At 37.3% G+C, this 19,418-nt stretch overlaps 2 protein-coding genes across 8 annotated transcripts; both read left to right on the forward strand.

The window, feature by feature from the left end:
* Positions 1-1,580: 1,580 nt before the first annotated feature.
* Positions 1,581-5,033, forward strand: LOC133681445 (E3 ubiquitin-protein ligase At4g11680-like). Of its 4 annotated transcripts, none has more exons than XM_062104493.1 (5): positions 1,581-2,377; positions 2,602-2,724; positions 2,821-2,953; positions 3,962-4,153; positions 4,573-5,033. In XM_062104493.1, exons 1-5 carry the CDS (start codon positions 1,851-1,853, stop codon positions 4,747-4,749), a joined length of 1,152 nt encoding a protein of 383 aa, XP_061960477.1. In that variant the 5' UTR covers positions 1,581-1,850; the 3' UTR covers positions 4,750-5,033. The 4 variants fall into 4 exon arrangements, with proteins under 4 accessions (XP_061960477.1, XP_061960478.1, XP_061960479.1 ...); XM_062104494.1 differs by having other exon boundaries at positions 3,965-4,153; XM_062104495.1 differs by having other exon boundaries at positions 1,582-2,377; positions 3,962-4,129.
* A 10,696-nt stretch (positions 5,034-15,729) lies between these two features.
* LOC133682623 (uncharacterized) lies at positions 15,730-18,718 on the forward strand. Of its 4 annotated transcripts, none has more exons than XM_062106046.1 (4): positions 15,730-15,841; positions 16,336-16,979; positions 17,100-17,976; positions 18,359-18,718. In XM_062106046.1, exons 2-3 carry the CDS (start codon positions 16,364-16,366, stop codon positions 17,972-17,974), a joined length of 1,491 nt encoding a protein of 496 aa, XP_061962030.1. In that variant the 5' UTR covers positions 15,730-15,841; positions 16,336-16,363; the 3' UTR covers positions 17,975-17,976; positions 18,359-18,718. The 4 variants fall into 4 exon arrangements, 3 of the variants coding, with proteins under 3 accessions (XP_061962030.1, XP_061962029.1, XP_061962028.1); XM_062106045.1 differs by having other exon boundaries at positions 15,747-15,924; XR_009836710.1 differs by having other exon boundaries at positions 15,747-16,979; positions 17,100-18,041.
* Positions 18,719-19,418: the final 700 nt, after the last annotated feature.

Below are 19,418 nucleotides of genomic sequence, written 5' to 3' on the forward strand. Positions count from 1 at the left end.
TGACAAAAATAAAATAAAAACCCACTAATTCTTTGTGAATTATAAAGTACTATAATTTCTGTAAGCAAACAATCATGATTTTGTCTTTTACTTTTCAAGCAACATGCAGCACTTGTTAGGTTGTTATCAATCATCTTTTCATGGCTGAAATACAACCATGATTACAGGGAAGACAGTGACTCACCAAAAGAGACCTCAATTATTGTCCATTAATGCTTAAATTTCACCACAGATCACGCCATGGCTTAGCTAACATATCAGCCTGAAGGTTTGGTGGGTAAGTTCTCTGTTGATTGAATGCGAGCTGATATTTGATCTCAATTACTGGTCACAGCTGAGCAAGAGAGTCAATGAGAAACATTTTTGGACACGCTCGCTCGATTGAAAATTGCCTGACATGTGATCTCAGGGGTTGGTGTTGAAGGCTCTCGATAAAGCCTAAGCTGATTTCTTCGCTGCAAATAAAAGAAAGGGGAAGGCTACCTCTACCTAGCTAACCTAGTCAGTTTTCGTTTGTCTTGTCAAAATATAAACTTGCATTTATATTGCTTGAGCTTCGTCAGGATCAAAATATAAACTTTCTCAGGGACAGAGAGTGTCATGCCTGGCGGTTTTTTATCCTTGATACTGGCGGTTTTTTTAAACTGAAAAATTATTTATTTTTATTTATTTTAAATTTATTTTTTACATAAATACATTATAGTATCTACAAATATTAAAAACATATTAATTTGAAATAAAAAATTATATAAAAAAAGCCACGTTTCAAAAAAATTTAATTTTTTTTTGTTAAAATTTAATATGTTTTGTATATTTTAGATCGTTTTAATGTGTTGATATTAAAAATAATTTTTTAAAAATAAAAAAACATCATTAACATATATTTTAGCATAAAAATTTATTTAAAAATCAACCCCAACAACACTATAAAATACTCTTTAAATATCACGTTAAAAAAAAAAAAAGAAGAAGAAGAAGAAGAAGAAGATTTTTCCTAAATCATGGCAGCCGGAGAAGCTTGTCACGTGAAGTGAAGTGAAGTGAAGTGAAGTGAGTGAGCAGTGAGCAGGCATGACTTGAGTACAGATTCAATGAACGTTTGCCGTATTGGCACATCATTTTCATCCCACCAGCAGTAAGCAATCAATTGCCCTATCACGTGCGCTCTGGCTCGTGACAAAAGAAAGAAACGAAGACACGTATTAATTTATTATATTTATTACGTCGGAGATTAAACATCGAACTATATAGATTGAATTATATTATTTTAAATATTTGTATAAATAAATTAAATTAGTAATTTTAACTGTTTTTCTTTTAATTTAAAAATTATTTTTTACTACATGGCCCTTGTATTTATTTAAAATAATTTAAAATAAAGTTTGCATTAATGCCGTGAGTATTTTTTAAATATTGTTCTAAATGTTAATTTCAACAAGATATCAAATAAGATGGTTTTTTTTCTTTACTTTATTTAAATTAGATCTCATTTAAAATATAAATTAATATTCTCAATAAAGATATATTTATTTTTATGTTGATATTTGTATTTAATAATAAATAAGTAAATAAACTAAACAAGCATAGAGTTCCCAATCTCAAGTCTTTCATAATAATTCCCTCGAAGGGTTTCAAATACAAACAAACACACACAAAACATCTCAAGCAAACAGAAATCTTCAGGCTCAAGATTCCCTAAAATTTTCATATTCATTCCCTCGGGATTTCGGGCCCCTAAGTTGTTGAGACTTGAGAATTACTATCCTTTCATTCAAAATCTCATGTGTCTTTAAGAATCGCACCATCAAAAGAAAGAAAAGACTCTTCAAGTTACGCAGTCCCGCACAAAAATGTACCCGCCAAACGGTTCCCTGTCATCACCACAGTCCGGGGGCGTTGACACCTCACCGTTACTGACCTCCTCAGTAGCCAACCACCTCCTCCGTATCCGCCGTCCACCACAACTTCGAGGCGCTGCCGCCCGTCTCCTCCGACTGGCAAGCAGCCGCGGAATGATGCTGAGAGAACCATCTGTTCGTGTTCGTGAAAATGCAGCCGAGCAGCTTGAAGAGAGGCAGAGTGGCTGGGGTTACTCGAAGCCGATAGTTCTTATTGATGTTTTGCGGAATTTGGCGTTTGTGATAATAGCTGTTGGTGTTTTGGGGTTAAGTTTGGAGGAGAAGCCAAAGGTGCCTCTGAGAGTGTGGATTGTTGGGTATGGATTACAGTGTTTGTGTCATGTTGTGTGTGTTGTTGTTGAGTATAGAAAGAGAAGGAATTTGGGGTTTGAAGAAAGTGGGATCTTGAGCTCTGGGTCAGGGGATTCTTTGGGTTTTGGGACTCATCGAAGTGGAAATGATGGTGAAGATACTAGCCGGTGAGGTTTCATTGTTTGCTGGGGGTGTTGTGGTTCTTGTTTTGTGACATTCGAAAACAATCTTGCAAAACAAGAAACGAGGGGCTTCCTTTTCCCCTTCACAAGTTGTTTAAAGTTGTGCATTTCATGATGCTTTGCTTGTTTTGGACTGGAGTGTGAGCATTTTAATCTCATGTATTTTATGAATTTGTAGATATAGTAATCCTTATGCTTTATTCTTGCAGCGTGCCAAAGCGTGTGGAATCTGCAAGTACGATGGTTTCAGTTATTTGGTGGGTTATTGGATTCTACTGGGTCACCGCCGCTGGTCGCCAGGATTTGGAAGAGAATTCACCTCAGCTTTACTGGTTTGTTAGAACAAATTTTGCTTTGATGTGCCCTTTGTATATTTACTTTATTTCTTTTGGTATGTTTATTGGTTTAGCTGTTGGTTTCTTTTGCAGGCTCTGTGTTACATTTCTTGCTTTCGACGCGCTCTTTGTAATCATATGCGCTGCTGCTGCATGTCTCATTGGTATTGCTGTTTGCTGCTGCCTTCCATGTATAATTGGCATCTTGTATGCTATGACAGACCCGGTAAAATTTTCAGTTGGCATACTGGCCAAGCCACTTCTGATTTTGAAAGGATCTATAAATTACAACAGAAATACGGCTCATTGTCTATCTCTTGACATCATAATTTTGCAGTCTAGGACTCGAAAAACTGTGTCTTCTCTCCTCAGTCGTAAATATAAATCAGATACAGCTTTTAGCTTTAAAGTTTTACGATAAGAGATTAAGCCCCGCCTCCAGTTCACATGCCCTGGTGGATGATTTCTGCTACTGTCTCCCATGTTCTGAGAATCCTCCAATTACTCCTCGAAAACGTGATAAGTGGTGAATCTTTGCCTTTCCTCATTCTTCTCAACCTTTGATGAAAGACATTCTAATGCTCCATCATGCCTTCATCCCTTTGATGAACCCTGATGTTTCACCCTATAGACCTAAAAAACATAACGTCCTATTAGATGGACAGCTGGAGCAGTAAGACACCATTGATCAAAGGTTGAGGAGAATGAGCAAGGGGAAACATGCTGCTCCAACCTAGAAAGCTTTGATGTCTATTGGGTCAGCTTGAAAAAACATTACGATGATGATATTTTGTACGCATGAAGGATGTCAAATTAAGCTGCATTGTTGCTTAATTTGGAGGGTTGTCTAGATTCCGGATTTCTCCTCTTTAAATCTTTGTTGATTTGTTATTATTTGTGATCTTTAAAGTTGACTGGAATTGTTACCAATTTGAAATTGAATATACTTTGTATGAATTATCTTAGTGGACAAAGTCTTAAATTGTTGTCCGGAGAGTGCCATAAGCACATCATTATTGATGCTTTTTACTGTTTTTAATTCGGGCAATGTAGTTATATTAATTTTTGAGTCGTGACACATGTTATGTGTACTGGGCAATGGCATTGCTTGGTAATTGTCTGAGGTCATCGGATCTGTTTGTTCAAAAGGCATCAGTTCCATTCACAAAATGCATCTTTTGCTCTTGTTCTTGAATTCTATGTCCCTAAACGTGCATTGCCTTCAATTTGGTAGCAGGAAGGAGCGACAGCAGAAGAGATTGATCGGTTACCAAAATACAAGTTTTGCAGGGCAGAGGCTTTTGAGAAAGTTGATGGTGAAATTCCAGAAATTTGTGGAGGGATGATGACTGAATGTGACAATGACACACCCATTGAACGTGCTGTCTCCCATGAAGACGCTGTGAGTATCTCAACAAGCAATTTGGTATTGTCACTTCTAGAATATATACTCTTTCATGCAACTGTGCCTTAGCTTGAAGCTTTTAAAGAGGGTTTTTGGAAGTGTGGTAATGATGGTTTTTTAAAGTGTTTTTCACTTGAAAATTTATTAAAATAATATTATTTTTTAAAAAATATTTTTAATATCAACACATCAAAACAATAAAAAAAATAATTTTAAATTAAAATAATCAAATTTTAGCCATCTACCGTTTGGAATGCAATACCAAACGGGGGCTAATTGTAAAAGGTTGGGGTATGGGTTGGGTAGCTAAAGCAAACTGGACAGGGAAACAAGAACAACTGGTCTTCCTCTCTTAATGATATGGTTACTTCTATTATGGAGCTGATTCCCTTTAACCTCGATGCACTTCTGACTTGAATACTTGTTGCAAATTATCACAGGAATGTTGCATTTGCCTTTCTGCCTATGAAAATGGAAGTGAACTACGTGAACTTCCTTGCAATCACCATTTCCACTGTATGTGCATAGACAAGTGGCTTTGCATCAATGCAACCTGCCCTCTCTGCAAGTTCAACATTGTAAAAGCTGGCAATCGAAGTGGTAATGAAGAAGCATAAAAAATCAGGTTTTTCGAGAAGAGCATCTTCACATAATCTGAGTGTATCATACCTTGCAGTTCTTGTTCTTTGAATAAAAGAAACAGAGAGTCGATCAGCGATTGGTGCCTGCTACTTTCTAGCCTCCAAAACTCAGCCTGTTGTACCAAATGCAGGCATTCACCACAGGAAATGTGTACATGTTTTATGCTCCGTAATCTGTATATATGATTGAAGTTCAGCGTAGTGTGCAAAGCGAGACACGTTTTTTGTTTTAAATCAATGTAATTGGCTAACGAGCTGTATCTCAAGTTGTCAAACTGACATCCAGTGCTCGGAGACCAACCATGGAAGGACAGAGAGATAATATTTTAATTTTCTAGAAAATAGGAGATAGAAAAAGAAGAATACGAAATCTCAAAACCAAGCCCAGGCGACAACAAAGACTCACAGAACCAAGCCCAACAACATAAAAGGATACCATTCCATGCCACAAAGAAATAAACAAATGAGCCAAGAGCCACCTCCCATGCAGAAAATTCAAAACCTCTAGCAACCCAACCCAGCCATGCCAGGCAGGAGGAAATCGGCGTCCAAAAGAAGAAAACCCAGAGAACTATTATAATACACAGTAACATCAGTATGGGTAAGCAGTGTTTTCGCCACGCTACTTAATATCTTTTTTGTTAATAAGATATAAAATGCCTTTGACATTTCAATGCCATTTTAAGCAAAACAACACTTGGCATCAATCATCTTTTCATAGCCGAAATCAACACCTGCAACGAACATAAAAGATAATAGTTTATAACATAGAACTTGACGAGGTTTAAGGAAAAACTCCATTATATTAAAGCTTTTTCGAGATAGATGACAGGGTTGAAACATTGAAGGAGTGTCGATGGGTTCGAAGATCATAAACAACTGCAAAACAAGTCTTTTGTGGGGATATGAGGTTGTGAAATAATCCATATATGGGTGTGTAATGAATGAACTGAGACTTCTAAATCGGCATCAAAATTCTTTCCTTTGTATTTCGTGGAGACTTCTATACCTGCGAAACACAAAATTTCATGGAGGAATGAGCAAGGCATTGTGTGCAATAGTAGCTTCTAATGACTAGTAGCTATACTGTTGATTGAGAAAGTAAGGTGATAAGGTGGTCATCGTCTAGCAAGAGCACGCCTCAATCTCGTTCGACTATGAGTCTAATTATAATGAAAAGTTCACAATAGTGTCATTCGGTGTTAAGCGGTTGCTTTTATAATTGACCCTGTGCATTGTTAAAGATTCTGAAGATGATATTTAGCGCGAATGATGTCAAATTAAGCTGCATTGTTACTTAATTCGGAGGAACCTGTAAGTTCAGGATCTGAGACCATTTTGATTTGTTATTTTTTGTGATCTCTATAATTGACTGTAATTGTTACCCTTTTGAATTTGGAAAAATTCATATGAATTATCTTATCGGACAAAGTTTAGAATTGATGCCCATCAAAGTTGTCAAGTCCAGAGAGTGGTCCTTGTTCTTCAATATTCTATGCCTAATCCTGCGTTGCCTTTAATTTGAAAACAGGAAGGAGCAACTACAGAAGAGATTGATCGATTACTAAAATTCAAGTTTCACAAGACAGGGGATTATGAGAAATTTAATGGTGAAATTCAAGATTCTTTTGGAGGGATGAATCGATGATGACTGAATGTGATACTGACACGCCCATTGAACGTGCTCTCCCCCATGCATTGAACAGGAGCTTCACACTGCAAACACTGTAGCTGGGAAAGGGACACAGAGAATCGTTTTTTTTTCAAAAAAAATATTTCTTGATCAGATTCCCTTTACTCAAGGCTGGATCAATTTGCAACCTCATATGGTCTCCTTCTCTTAAAGTCATATGGTTACTTCTATTAAGAGTTTGGTTCCCCATTTTCAGCTCGTTGTCCTTGATCCAATTCTGACATGAATATTTGTTATAAATCACAGGAATGTTGCATTTGCCTCTCTGCCTATGAAGATGGAAGTGAACTACGTGAACTTCCTTGCAATCACCATTTCCACCGTATGTGCATAGACAAGTGGCTTTGCATCAATGCAAACTGCCCTCTCTGCAAGCTCAACATTACAAAGGTTGACAGACAGAGTGGCAGTGAAGAAGCATAGAAATCAGGTATTTCGAGCAGAGCATCTGACCTTGGTGAATCATGTTCCAATGGTGCTCTTTTTGCTCCAGCAGCATCTGCTTGGGGCTTGGATAAGAGCGACCATTTAATCTCAATGTATTATAGTTCTTGTTCTTTGATACCAGTCTTGAGGAAATGGTTTCGTTGTGTTTTGTAAAGATGCAGTTTTCTCCACTTCCCCAATCTCATAAATCACCAGTTGAGAAATTAAGATCTCTACCTGAATTTCTGGTGGTTACTGGGTGGCACAAACACCAAAAGATGATGATAATTAAACGAAGAGCCCGGTCACGCCTGTGTCATCTTTATATCACGTTATACACCGACCCCACATCAGGTGGGCACAATTTTCCTCATTGCTCTTAAAGGTTATACCTGCCGGAGAACGAACCAAGGCTTGATCAGCTATTAGTTTAATCGATTTGCATCTGGCGTTTCTATTAATAGAACAGAAACATCGCCTCGCCTTCCTGGCAAATCTATAAAAAAATTTATTCCAGCCTCCGTCTTGAATGTTTTCAATCTTGGCGTTGTAAAACAATTCCAATTTCCCTCGAGAATAACAACATGTGATATTGTTCTATTACTTTTTTGAAAATGATTTGACAAAAGATGGTGTTCTTGGTCTAGTTTATGTTAATCAAGACTAAATTTATATATTTTTAAAAATGTACACTCACATCATCATGAAATATTCAAAGAAATAATTTTTTATAAATATTAATCTAAATAAAAAAAACCCTTCTTAAACACTAATTAAACTTATCTACATAAAGCCCTCGCTACTTTAGATTTTTCAAAAAACAGAAATTTCTTCACGGCAATATTGTTGAATCACACTTACAGTAATCTTTACTAATTAAAGGAACTTGGAAATATAACTTATTCATGAACAATTATTTGATTTTACATGCATTTGATGCGCTCAATAGATCTCAATCCTCTCATGTTAGGGATAATAAGATAAGATTTAGCATTGATTTTCAAGATTAATTAAACGCTAATGATTTTATAAGATTTATAGGATGTCAATGCCTTACGTGTACCATAACAATCATCACTAAAATTTATCGAAGTTGTTCAAATCTTAATTTAAAACTTTTATTTCTTTTCTTTTTTATTCATTAGAACATTTGTTTTTGATACAAGCGTTATTTCTAAGGAACCTACTGGAATAGAATCCAGTCTTTTGGCAAGTCTGTCACGTAAAGATAGTGAGGTAGATAGTAGTGAGAATAATGTGTGCAATGGCACCTTTCATTCATCATGCATTCATTATGTTTTTTCAATGCCCTTCTCTGTTACAACTGTGCCATATATATACACAGCATTCCTTCTAGACTACTGGCTATAACTGATTTCCTTTATTCTAGCTTGAGAGCACACACAAGTCGTGTGCTTGAAGTCAGTTATTATGAACAGTGCCAATTAAATGAAACGGAGCGTTTAACCATGACTATAACGACTATAACGACTTTTTAACAATTGAAATCTACCTGCCTTTCCTTGGCTTAAGTTGTGCATGTAACAGGTATTCCCCCTTCGAAAACTACCTTGTCCTCAAGGGAGAATTCTGGAAACCGACATTTAATGTCATCAGCAAACTCCCATGTAGCATCAGATGGGGCAAGACCCTTCCAGTGGAGTAGAACTTGTGTAGTGGCCTGGTTACCCCTTTTTACCATCCTGCGATCCAAGACTGCTTGTGGAATGATTATGGGAGCTGAAGGAGTAATAGGCAATGTGGAATGCACTATCTTGTTCCCTATGTGTTTTTTCAACTGTGACACATGAAAAACTGGGTGGATAGAAGCCGTGGGTGGTAACAGCAGCTTGTAGGCTACAGAACCAATCTTGTTTAAGACGGAAAAAGGTCCATAGAATTTCGAAGCAAGTTTCTGAGAACTTCTGCGTGCTATGGATTTCTGACGATAGGGCTGTAGCTTGAGGTAGACTAAGTCCCCAGGAATAAACTGTCTGTCACTGCGTTTGCGATTGGCAAGTTGTACCATTCGATGTTGAGCTTTGAGTAAGTTGTCTCTGATTTGCGCAAGCATCTCTTCCCTCTGAGTGAGCAGTTGATCGACAGCCTCCACTGTGGAATCTTTAGGAAAGTAGGGAATGTGCAGAGGAGGAGGAAAACCATATAAGATCTCGTAAGGAGTAGACTTAGTGGCTGTGTGGTAATTGGTGTTATACCACCATTCAGCAAGAGGCACCCACTTGGACCATTGATGAGGACTGCCACCAGACATGCAGCGTAAGTAATGCTCTAAGCACCTGTTCACCACTTCTGTTTGGCCATCAGATTGTGGGTGGTAAGCTGTAGAGTGATGTAGATTGACTCCCTGATGTTGAAACAATTGCTGCCAAAAATGACTTAAGAAAACCGGATCCCTGTCACTGACAATTGTAGCTGGGAAGCCATGCAGCTTATAAACATTGTCCATAAAAACTCTGGCTACCGAAGAAGCTGAATAGGGATGAATAAGGGCCATAAAATGTGCGTATTTGCTGAATCTGTCCACAACCACAAAAATAACTTCCTTACCTTCTGATTTAGGAAGGCCCTCAATGAAATCCATACTGATATCAGTAAATGGAGCAAGAGGAATAGGTAAAGGCTGCAGTAATCCTGGTGTTAGCACATTCTCATGTTTATTTTGTTGACAGATACTGCATTCCCTCACAAATTGCCTAATATGTTTCTGTTGTTTCTTCCAGTAGAACAAACTGCCTACTTTTTGGGCTGTGACCACCACCCCTGAGTGGCCACCTGAAGCTGTGTCATGATATAAGGCGATCAGCTTGTTATGCAGCGCAGGATTGTGGCCTACCACAATTTTGCCCTTCCGGTTCAAGTGATTGTTGACCCACGTATAGTGAGGATGGGAACTTGGATCATGCAACAAATCACGTATAATGTGCTTGAGGCTATCATCCGATGCCCAAGTCATTTTGATTTCGTCCATGATAGGAGTGGAAATGGAAGTCAAGATCATGGTGCTTAATTGTCCACTATGAATCCTTGATAAAGCGTCTGCAGCTACATTATCCTTCCCTTTGCGATACTCGATCTCATAATCAAACCCAAGTAATTTAGTAAGCCAGAGGTGTTGAGAAGGATACGTTACCTTTTGATCCAGCAAATGCTTAAGGCTAACGTGATCAGTCCTTATGCGAAAATGTCTCCCCCAAAGGTAATGTTTCCATTTAGCCACGGCCTGTAGAATTGCAAACATCTCCCTCTCATAAGCAGATAGAACTTGTTGCCTAGGACCAAGAGCCTTACTGAGGAAAGCTATAGGATGTCCTTCCTGCATTAGCACAGCCCCCACACCAGTGCCTGAAGCGTCAGTTTCAATAACAAATAGCTTGGTCATGTCGGGTAAGGCCAAAACTGGAGGATTTGTCATGGCTTGTTTTAAATTTTCAAAAGCAATTGTAGCCTCTTCATTCCACTTGTAAGAATCCTTCTTGAGGAGCTGAGTGAGAGGTTTACAGATGGCCCCATAGCCTTTGACAAACCGTCTATAATAACCTGTGAGTCCTAAAAAACCTCTCAGCTGTTTGATGTTTCTAGGAAATGGCCAATTGACAATGGCTTGGATCTTGAGTGGATCGGTGGCTACCCCAGATTTGGTGATCACGTGGCCTAGATACTCCACTTGAGAGCTGCCAAAAACACACTTACTTCTCTTAGCAAGTAGACTCTGACTTCTGAGTATCTCGAATACAATCTGCAACTGTTCCACATGCTTTTCCAAGGTAGGGCTGTACACCAGGATGTCGTCAAAGAAGACGAGAATGAATTTTCGTAAATGTCTGCGGAAGATGTCGTTCATCAAGCTCTGGAAAGTAGCTGGTGCATTGGTTAAGCCAAATGGCATGACCAAAAACTCATAATGGCCATTATGGGTTCTAAAAGCTGTCTTGCGTATGTCTCCAGCACTCATCCTTATTTGGTGATAACCAGATCTTAGATCAACCTTAGAGAATACAGTAGCCCTGCCTAGTTCTTCCAACAGTTCTTCTACAATCGGAATAGGGAACTTGTCTTTAATTGTCATTTTATTAAGAGCCCTGTAATCCACACACAATCGCCAAGTGTCGTCCTTCTTCTTTACCAAAACCACTGGTGAAGCAAAAGGGCTGGTGCTGTGTTGTATAATGCCAGAATCCAGCATTTCAGTTACTATTTGTTCCACTATATCTTTTTGTAAACCAGCATGACGATAAGGCCTGAGGTTGACTGGTTGGGATCCTTCTTTGAGAGGAATAGCATGATCATGTGTTCTCAGAGGCGGAAGTCCTGTTGGCTCTTTAAAAATATCCTGGTAAGAATGTAACAATTCATCTATAGTTGAATCACTTCCAAGACTAGGTTGAAGGGTCGTTGTCATGGAGCTGATGAAATGATCACTGTCTTCCACTACCCTGAGACTGCATAGATTGACCTCCACGAGCTGAGTTGGACTGTTTATCAGGCTATTGAATTGTTCAAAGCCAATAGTCTGGAGCTTAACTGGAATGTCCCCTCGCAGCAATATGTCTTGCCCTTGCCATACAAAAGACATCCATAATTCATTGTAATTGGACAAAATGTTACCTAGTGTAGCCAGCCATTGTACTCCGAGCACCATATCACAATTGTTGAGTTCCACGACAAATACATCTGTAGAGAACTGGACGCCTTGCATTTTCCAGAGAAAATTCTTGCACACATGGGTGCAAGTCATCTGGCCCCCATTTGCTGCTTCTACTGCTAATGGCCGAATTGAAGTGAGAGTGCAGCTCAATCTCGTTGCCACCTGAGTGTTGATAAAATTGTGTGTGCTTCCAGAGTCGATCATGATAAAGAGTGGAGACTTGTCAACCTTACCAGTCACCCGTAGAGTCTGAAAACCTGAAGTGCCCTCTAAGGCATTGATGGATATTTGGGGTGTGAAATTGTCAGGATCAATCTCACTGCCTTCTTGGACTTCTTCTTCTGCAACATCCTCATCGTCCAAAATACATAGGGAATACACCTTTTTATTTCTGCATCGATGGCCCGGTATAAATTTCTCATCACACCAAAAACACAATCCCTTCGCCCTCCTCTCATCCAGCTCTTTGTTTCTCAGGGTCTTTGTAGGTCTGTAAGGTGTGTTTGGAGATTTCTGGTGGTGGGGAATCGCTTTTTCAGTGTTGTTAGTGTGGTATAGAGTGGTTTTAGTGTGGTTTGGGGTGGTGAAAGGCTTCGGTGGATTAACACCGGTAGTGTGGTATGCATTTTTTGAATAAGAATGATGAGGTTGTCTGTAGCTGATGGTGTTCTCTTGTAGCCTAGCTAGATTGTAAGCTTGGTATAAGGTCTTGGGTTCAAACATTTTGACCATGTTCTTAATCTCAACTTCTAACCCTCCCAGAAAGAAAACCAACGCCTGTCTCTCTGTCATCTCTGCCCTATTCCATAGAATATCAAATTCCTGTATATAAGTTTCTAAATCAGCCGTTTGCTTAAGATCTTTTAGTTCCTCTAGAGGATCTTTTTGGCCTCCAAAACGACAGCATAATGCCTCAATGTATTCACTCCATAGGACCTCAGGATGGTGCCTAACAAAATTCTGATGCCAATACAAGGCTCTGTCATCCATGTAATAGGATGCTTGTTTGAGTTTTTCAGAATCATTCATTTCTGTGATTTCAAAGTACTGGTTACACCTAAATAGCCACTGATAGACATTGTCTCCATTGAAACTAGGAAAATCACGTCTAGGTTTGTATACCTGTTGAGGATGTTGATCTGCTTCTCTGGTCCAATTGTGCCTGGTGGCTCCATTGGAGCAACCTGTCTGCTCACGGTTAGCACTTGGTTCACCTCTTCCCAAGCTCAGCTTCTGCAGAAAAGAGTTTTGCTGGAATGTCAAGCCGCTGATCAAGTCTTTGATCTCCCCAAACTTAACCTCATGGCTCTCCATTTTCTGGCCATATACTTCCAATAACTTGGTGACTTGCTCATATTTGGCTGCATGCTCCTTGTTGGCAGACTCAAGCGTCTCCTCCAAGCGCCTTAGATCCTGTGTTCTGGTGTCTGGAGGCATGACTGGTGTCCAAGGTTCGCAAGCTCTGATACCAGTTGATACAAGCGTTATTTCTAAGGAACCTACTGGAATAGAATCCAGTCTTTTGGCAAGTCTGTCACGTAAAGATAGTGAGGTAGATAGTAGTGAGAATAATGTGTGCAATGGCACCTTTCATTCATCATGCATTCATTATGTTTTTTCAATGCCCTTCTCTGTTACAACTGTGCCATATATATACACAGCATTCCTTCTAGACTACTGGCTATAACTGATTTCCTTTATTCTAGCTTGAGAGCACACACAAGTCGTGTGCTTGAAGTCAGTTATTATGAACAGTGCCAATTAAATGAAACGGAGCGTTTAACCATGACTATAACGACTATAACGACTTTTTAACAATTGAAATCTACCTGCCTTTCCTTGGCTTAAGTTGTGCATGTAACAGTTTTCTTCTCGGAGGGTTTCCCAATGCACAATGAAAAAAAAAATTGCACCTAAAGAGATATAAATACAGGTCGATTTTTTTTGTTTTTATTTTTACTCTTTTTGATATTTCAATTATGTAATACACAAACAGAGGAAGTAGTTTTTGTTATGCTAGTTAGTAAATATACTCTATAGCTAATTAGTTAATTACATGTTATATTAATTTTGTTCATATAAATATATTTAATTTATTAATAAAAATTTATTTATCTTTAATATTTATAAAATATTTTATTAATAAATTTAGAGTAAAGATAAAATCACCGAGACAAAAATATTTTGCAAAGAAAAATATAAAATTGTTATCCTAAATGTTCGTAATCAATGCTTTATTAAAACTGAACATTAATAAGAGATATTGAGACTGATACATATTATGTTTTTTTTTTTGAAAGAAGACAATTGTTCTTATAAACTGAGGTATGAGTAATACCTAGAACTAATATGTAGGTGCTTGTCGAACGACATGTACACTGAATTGACTCGCTTAAAAATTTCATATGGAGAGATTACTTGCGTATATGAAAAGGCTCGCATGACAGTTGTATAAGTGATTCTTAGACTTGAGATCACTAAGCTATCTTATATAGAAAGTGTTATGTTTTGATTCCACGACACGTTATCCTAATCAAGGGTAATAAATGAGCGGATATTAAATATAATATGAGCTATATTGATATATTTAAGTAATTAAGGGATGATTCATCATCTTAGGTGATTTGACCTCTTTTATTTTCTCTCTCCTTTTTTTTTCTTTTTTCTTTTCTTCTCTCTAACTACCGACGTATTTTCAACCTCATTGTCAGACACATACCTTAAAAATATTTTTATTCCTAGGAATGCATCACCTAACATACACCACACCACTCTCTCTCACCCATAAACAACCTCTTTCATGTCAACCTTTTCATCAACAATAATTTTTAAGTCTGACTCGACATCAATTCTTCTTAATTCTTTTAGCTTGACCATTCTTTTCCTACCCTAACCACCCTTTCCATAAGTGACTATCCTAAGCCTCACTTTACATCAACTTTCTAGCCCTCACTAACCTTTTCACAAATGAATTATTCCTAAACACCAAACTATTGATCAATGACAAGTGTAACATACTAACCAATGAGTCAACTTTCTAAAAAAGTAAATATTCCTTTATCATTTTCTCTCACTAGATAAGCTTATATGACCACATGTCACCAGATAAGAAAGTAGATGGACTCGTGCTAACTTGACTTCATTACTTTCCTATCCAACACACCTTTACTCTCGTGTTTCATACATTTTCTTTTCATATATATATATATATATATTTCATCATTTTTACATTTATTAACTTAAGTATTAGAGGATCTCTTATTTTGACATGTGATTGGTTATTCATGTGAATACGAACCGGACAAAGTTAAGACCAATCATCCCAATCTAGGACACAAAAAGAAATTATAAAAAAGGACCAAAGCAAAAATATAAAAAAAAATAAAAAGGACCAATCAATAATTTTAAAGGGAAGAGAGAGACAAGAATAAATAAGAAAAGGCCCACATGTGACAAGTTGCCTAACCACCCCTGACACATGCCGCACCAGGAAGAAAATGACTCCGCAATGCATCCAGCGACATGGCTAAAAAGCAGTTTTAACCTTCGAGAGGTGACACACCTGTCGTCTAAAGCATGCGAGCACTTTCTATATGTCAATATTTTTTTAAAAATTCAATATTATTTAAAAGATCCTTGACAAAATAGTTAATAAAAAAATATCTTGAAAAGACAAAAATGATCATTAACCAAAGACATTTATTTTTTTTTACTTTAAGGTCTTCTAGGTAATCTAATCGTGTATTCAAAAATAAAAAAGCGAGACTACCCCTAGATGTAATACATATGTATTTTTTATTTTTAATAATATTTTAATATTTTTATTGTTAATAAAAATTAAAAAGATCTTATTACCCCCGTCAACCACCAAATGTTATTTGATTCTAGAGTAAAATTGTTATTTTATTGCTATAATCGAGGGTAAAATGTGTGTAGCGTTACAATAAAAATACTATTTTGCATCCCTTTCCCATTTAATTTATTTTGTTATGTTATGTTATATGATGTACACTTTTTGACGTATGGTCAAGAATCAACAGAATTGAGAGGAAGTTGGATGGAGGGATTGTATTAATAAAAATCTTAGATTACAAGGACCAAATAAAACATGAAAGAGTATAAGGTCCATATTGAAAAGTATCAAGAGTAAAAGGACCAAAGGAATTCAATCCCTTCTGTTTTTATGATTTGGTTTTCTTCTACAAGCATCAGCAGGAATCCAGGATTTCAAAAGCATTCCTCGAAGACAAAAAGTTTTCCCACCTGATAAGACAAAAGGAAAAGTCGGTGATCTTCTCCTCCATCTCTCTTGAACATTAAGAGTAGTGTTAATACTTAGCTAGGGTTTTTAATTACCGCTTTATAGGTAACGCTCCGAACCATCTCTCAATGTCTTCACTAGGGTTCTAAAGAACTGGAATTTCTATTATTTTATTCATTGTATCCTTGCTATTGTTATTGTTTCTGAAATTTATGATTATTTTGACTAAGTTTGGTTGCTGCTATTTTTCTAGTTTTGTTTATAAATGCAATTCAGTGGCTATTATTGGTGCTTTAGCTTCACCTCACGACTTTTTTTTTTTGAAGTTTAAATTTTCTGGGTTTCACTTAATTTTTGCTTTTGTGAATTCTAGCAAGAAAAGCACAGATTTTTTTTGTGTTGGGAAATAAAATTACACAAGGCTCCATCAACATAATTCACTGAACTACTCAATCTTTTGCAGTTTATAGGGCAGGTTTTTATGTTACTATCTGAAAATTTGCCACATTGGTGCAGGATTAAATTGCATTTTGCTAAATTAATAATGGGTGGTGCATCATTGACAGAGCTATCATTTCCACAAAACGATTTCCTTGAGCCATTGTTTACTGCTTCAAAATCGTCTGATTTGAAAGAAACATTAGAGATTCTGATAGCAATAGCTAAAACCGATGATGGTCGTGCAGACCTTGCTTCCAAAAACATTCTCCCGGTTGTCCTTCAGCTTATCACCCATCTACTAAATGATCCCTTTGATCATGAATATCTCTCACTCTCTTTAAGACTCATGAGAAACTTGTGTGCAGGAGAAGTTGCAAACCAGAAGTCTTTTATTCAATTGAATGGAGTTGGGATTTTTTTGACAGTTTTGAGGTCTAAAAAGGTTGCTTCTTCTGAACCAGATCATGGGATTATTCGAATGGGCTTACAGGTTTTGGCGAATGTTTCTTTGGCTGGGAAAGAACACCAACAAGCTATTTGGGATGGATTGTTCCATGATGAGTTATATATGCTTGCAAAAGTTCGGAGTCAGGGGACTTGTGATCCTCTATGTATGATTATTTATGCCTGTTGTGATGGAAGCCCTGAATTAGTTTTGCAGCTTTGCGGGGATCAAGGGTTGCCTATTGTTGTTGAAATTATACGAACTGCATCGTTAGGTTAATATTTTGATTTATTCTGCACAATCATGCTAATATGTAATCCCCCCCCCCCTCCCATCTCTTATCACCTTTTGTTTGAATTGTATTTATGATTGTTTTTGGTTGCTGTTTTACCAGTTGGTTTTGGAGAAGAGTGGCTGAAGTTGCTTCTCTCGAGGATTTGTTTAGAGGATATTTACTTCCCTCAACTCTTCTCAAGAATATATGGTGTTTGTAGTTATTGTGAAAATGGAGAGGAAATTAGTTTAAGCAGCAATCCATTTTTTACTGAACAAGCATATCTTTTAAATATCGTGTCAGAGATTTTGAATGAGCGACTGAAGGAGATTACCATTCTCAATGATTTTGCTTTGTGCATTTTTGGAATATTCAAGAAATCAGTTGAAGCTTTTGAGTTTGGTTCTAGAGCTGAATCTAGGCTCCCGACCGGGTTTGCTGTTATTGATGTCCTTGGTTACTCACTCACCATTTTAAGAGATATATGTGCTAACAATGGTGGAGTTGGCAAAGAAGATTTGGTAGATGTTGTTGATTCACTCTTGTCATCTGGACTGCTTGATTTGCTCTTATGCCTGCTTCGTGATCTAGAGCCTCCAAAAATAATCAGGAAAGCCATGAATCAGGCTGGTAACCAAGAAGCAACCACTTCTTACTTCCCTAAAGTCTGTCCTTATAAAGGATTTCGGAGAGACTTAGTTGCTGTCATTGGCAATTGTGCTTACCGAAGAAAGCATGTGCAAGATGACATTAGGCAGAAGAATGGGATGCTTCTAATGTTGCAACAGTGTGTTACAGATGAAGATAACCCATTTTTGAGGGAGTGGGGCATATGGTCGATGAGGAACTTATTGGAAGGAAATTCAGAAAACCAACAGGCAGTCGCTGAATTGGAGCTTCAAGGGTCAGTTGATATGCCTGAACTAGCTGGACTTGGTCTCAAAGTGGAGGTGGATCAAAATACTCGGCGTGCAAAGCTTGTTAATATCTCGTGATGGTATTGGCTTGGCTAATTAGATTGATTCTCTTGATCTTGTTTTCTGAATGGTATTTCTAAATTCTGTAAGTGCTACGTCAGCTTATATTATTTCCTAGAGTATAGATAATGAGAATTTACAAAACTTAGTAATAATATATTTTGCCTTAATGGTTCAGCTAAATTTATTTTCTGATTGGTGCTTGGCTTCCTTACTACCTACCCATCTTTTTCATGTCACTGTCATAAAAAAGGTCAAATTTTTTTAATCATCACTCATCATCTACAGGAGACTTGTTTTTCTGCGAGTGCTTCACACAAGAGGAGTTAATTACATAATGCAAAGTTGGGTATCTATGTTTGTCTTTTTTGAAGAGGACTTGTATGGATATTCTTTTTGCAGGTTTGTGCGTATAACTGAATGGCCGAGAAGACATGAAATCAACAGGAATCGGGAAGACTAAGAAGACTTTCTACATTTCCGCATAATTCAAGATTTGAGGCTGTGAAAGAGAGTTATATATAAGCCACTTTGGTTTATGCAAAGACTGAGAAATCCTACTTACTAAAAATTGTGGAATCCTTTCCAAAGGATTTGAATTCATGTTAGGTTTGTGTTATTAGAATGATCTGACAGTCTTTTCCTGAATCTCTGAGGGAGTGTTGCATGAAATATGAGCTAGAGCGTTGAATGTATTCTGCACAATTTTACCTCTCATTATTTGATATCTGAAGAGCTTGAAAGGTGATTGCTTTAGTTAAATGTTAAGTGCTATAGCTCATTCGTGTTGCCTTTTCTAAAAGGAGTAATACATATTTCTCACTAATGCACAACATTGCGTGATTTTATGTGCTAAAGCTTGTGGAGAGCATTTTATGGGTTGTAGATGAGTTTATCATGAAATTGTTTCTACCATCTTCTTTTGCGGGAATTCTTGCAAAACTTAACGAGCGTTTAATGTATTCTGCACAATTTTACTTCTTTCGCTCTGATACTGGAAGAGCTAGCGAGGTGGTTGCTTTTGTCAAAAGTTGAGTACTCAAGCTCGCTCGTGTTGCCTTTTTAAGAGGAATACATTATTCTCATGAGCATCGAATGTATTCTGTACAATTTCTTTTTGGTTGTATGCAAACCACTATTGCTTCTGCCGCCCTAATGCATGTGCATATTTTTATTAGCATTTAGTACAGCCTTGAACGAAACATACAGGCGCATCCATTTTATTCAGTCTAGAATCCATCTGCACTCCTTATCTTTGGTATTCTACTACTCTCTCTGAAATTTCCATGTATAAGATGACTAGGGATATTCAGTTTTTATCCACAAATGTAAAAGATAATTAGTTTAGGCCAGGATTTAAATTCTTATGACAAGGTTCCTTTTGCTTTGTTGTTAACTTAATGCGATATAGATATGGAGATTGCCTGTAAAGTTTCTTTATTAATCCTTTCATTGCAACTTG

This window comes from Populus nigra, chromosome 2, assembly GCF_951802175.1.
Source record: "Populus nigra chromosome 2, ddPopNigr1.1, whole genome shotgun sequence".
In the NCBI taxonomy this organism is placed as follows: domain Eukaryota; kingdom Viridiplantae; phylum Streptophyta; class Magnoliopsida; order Malpighiales; family Salicaceae; genus Populus; species Populus nigra.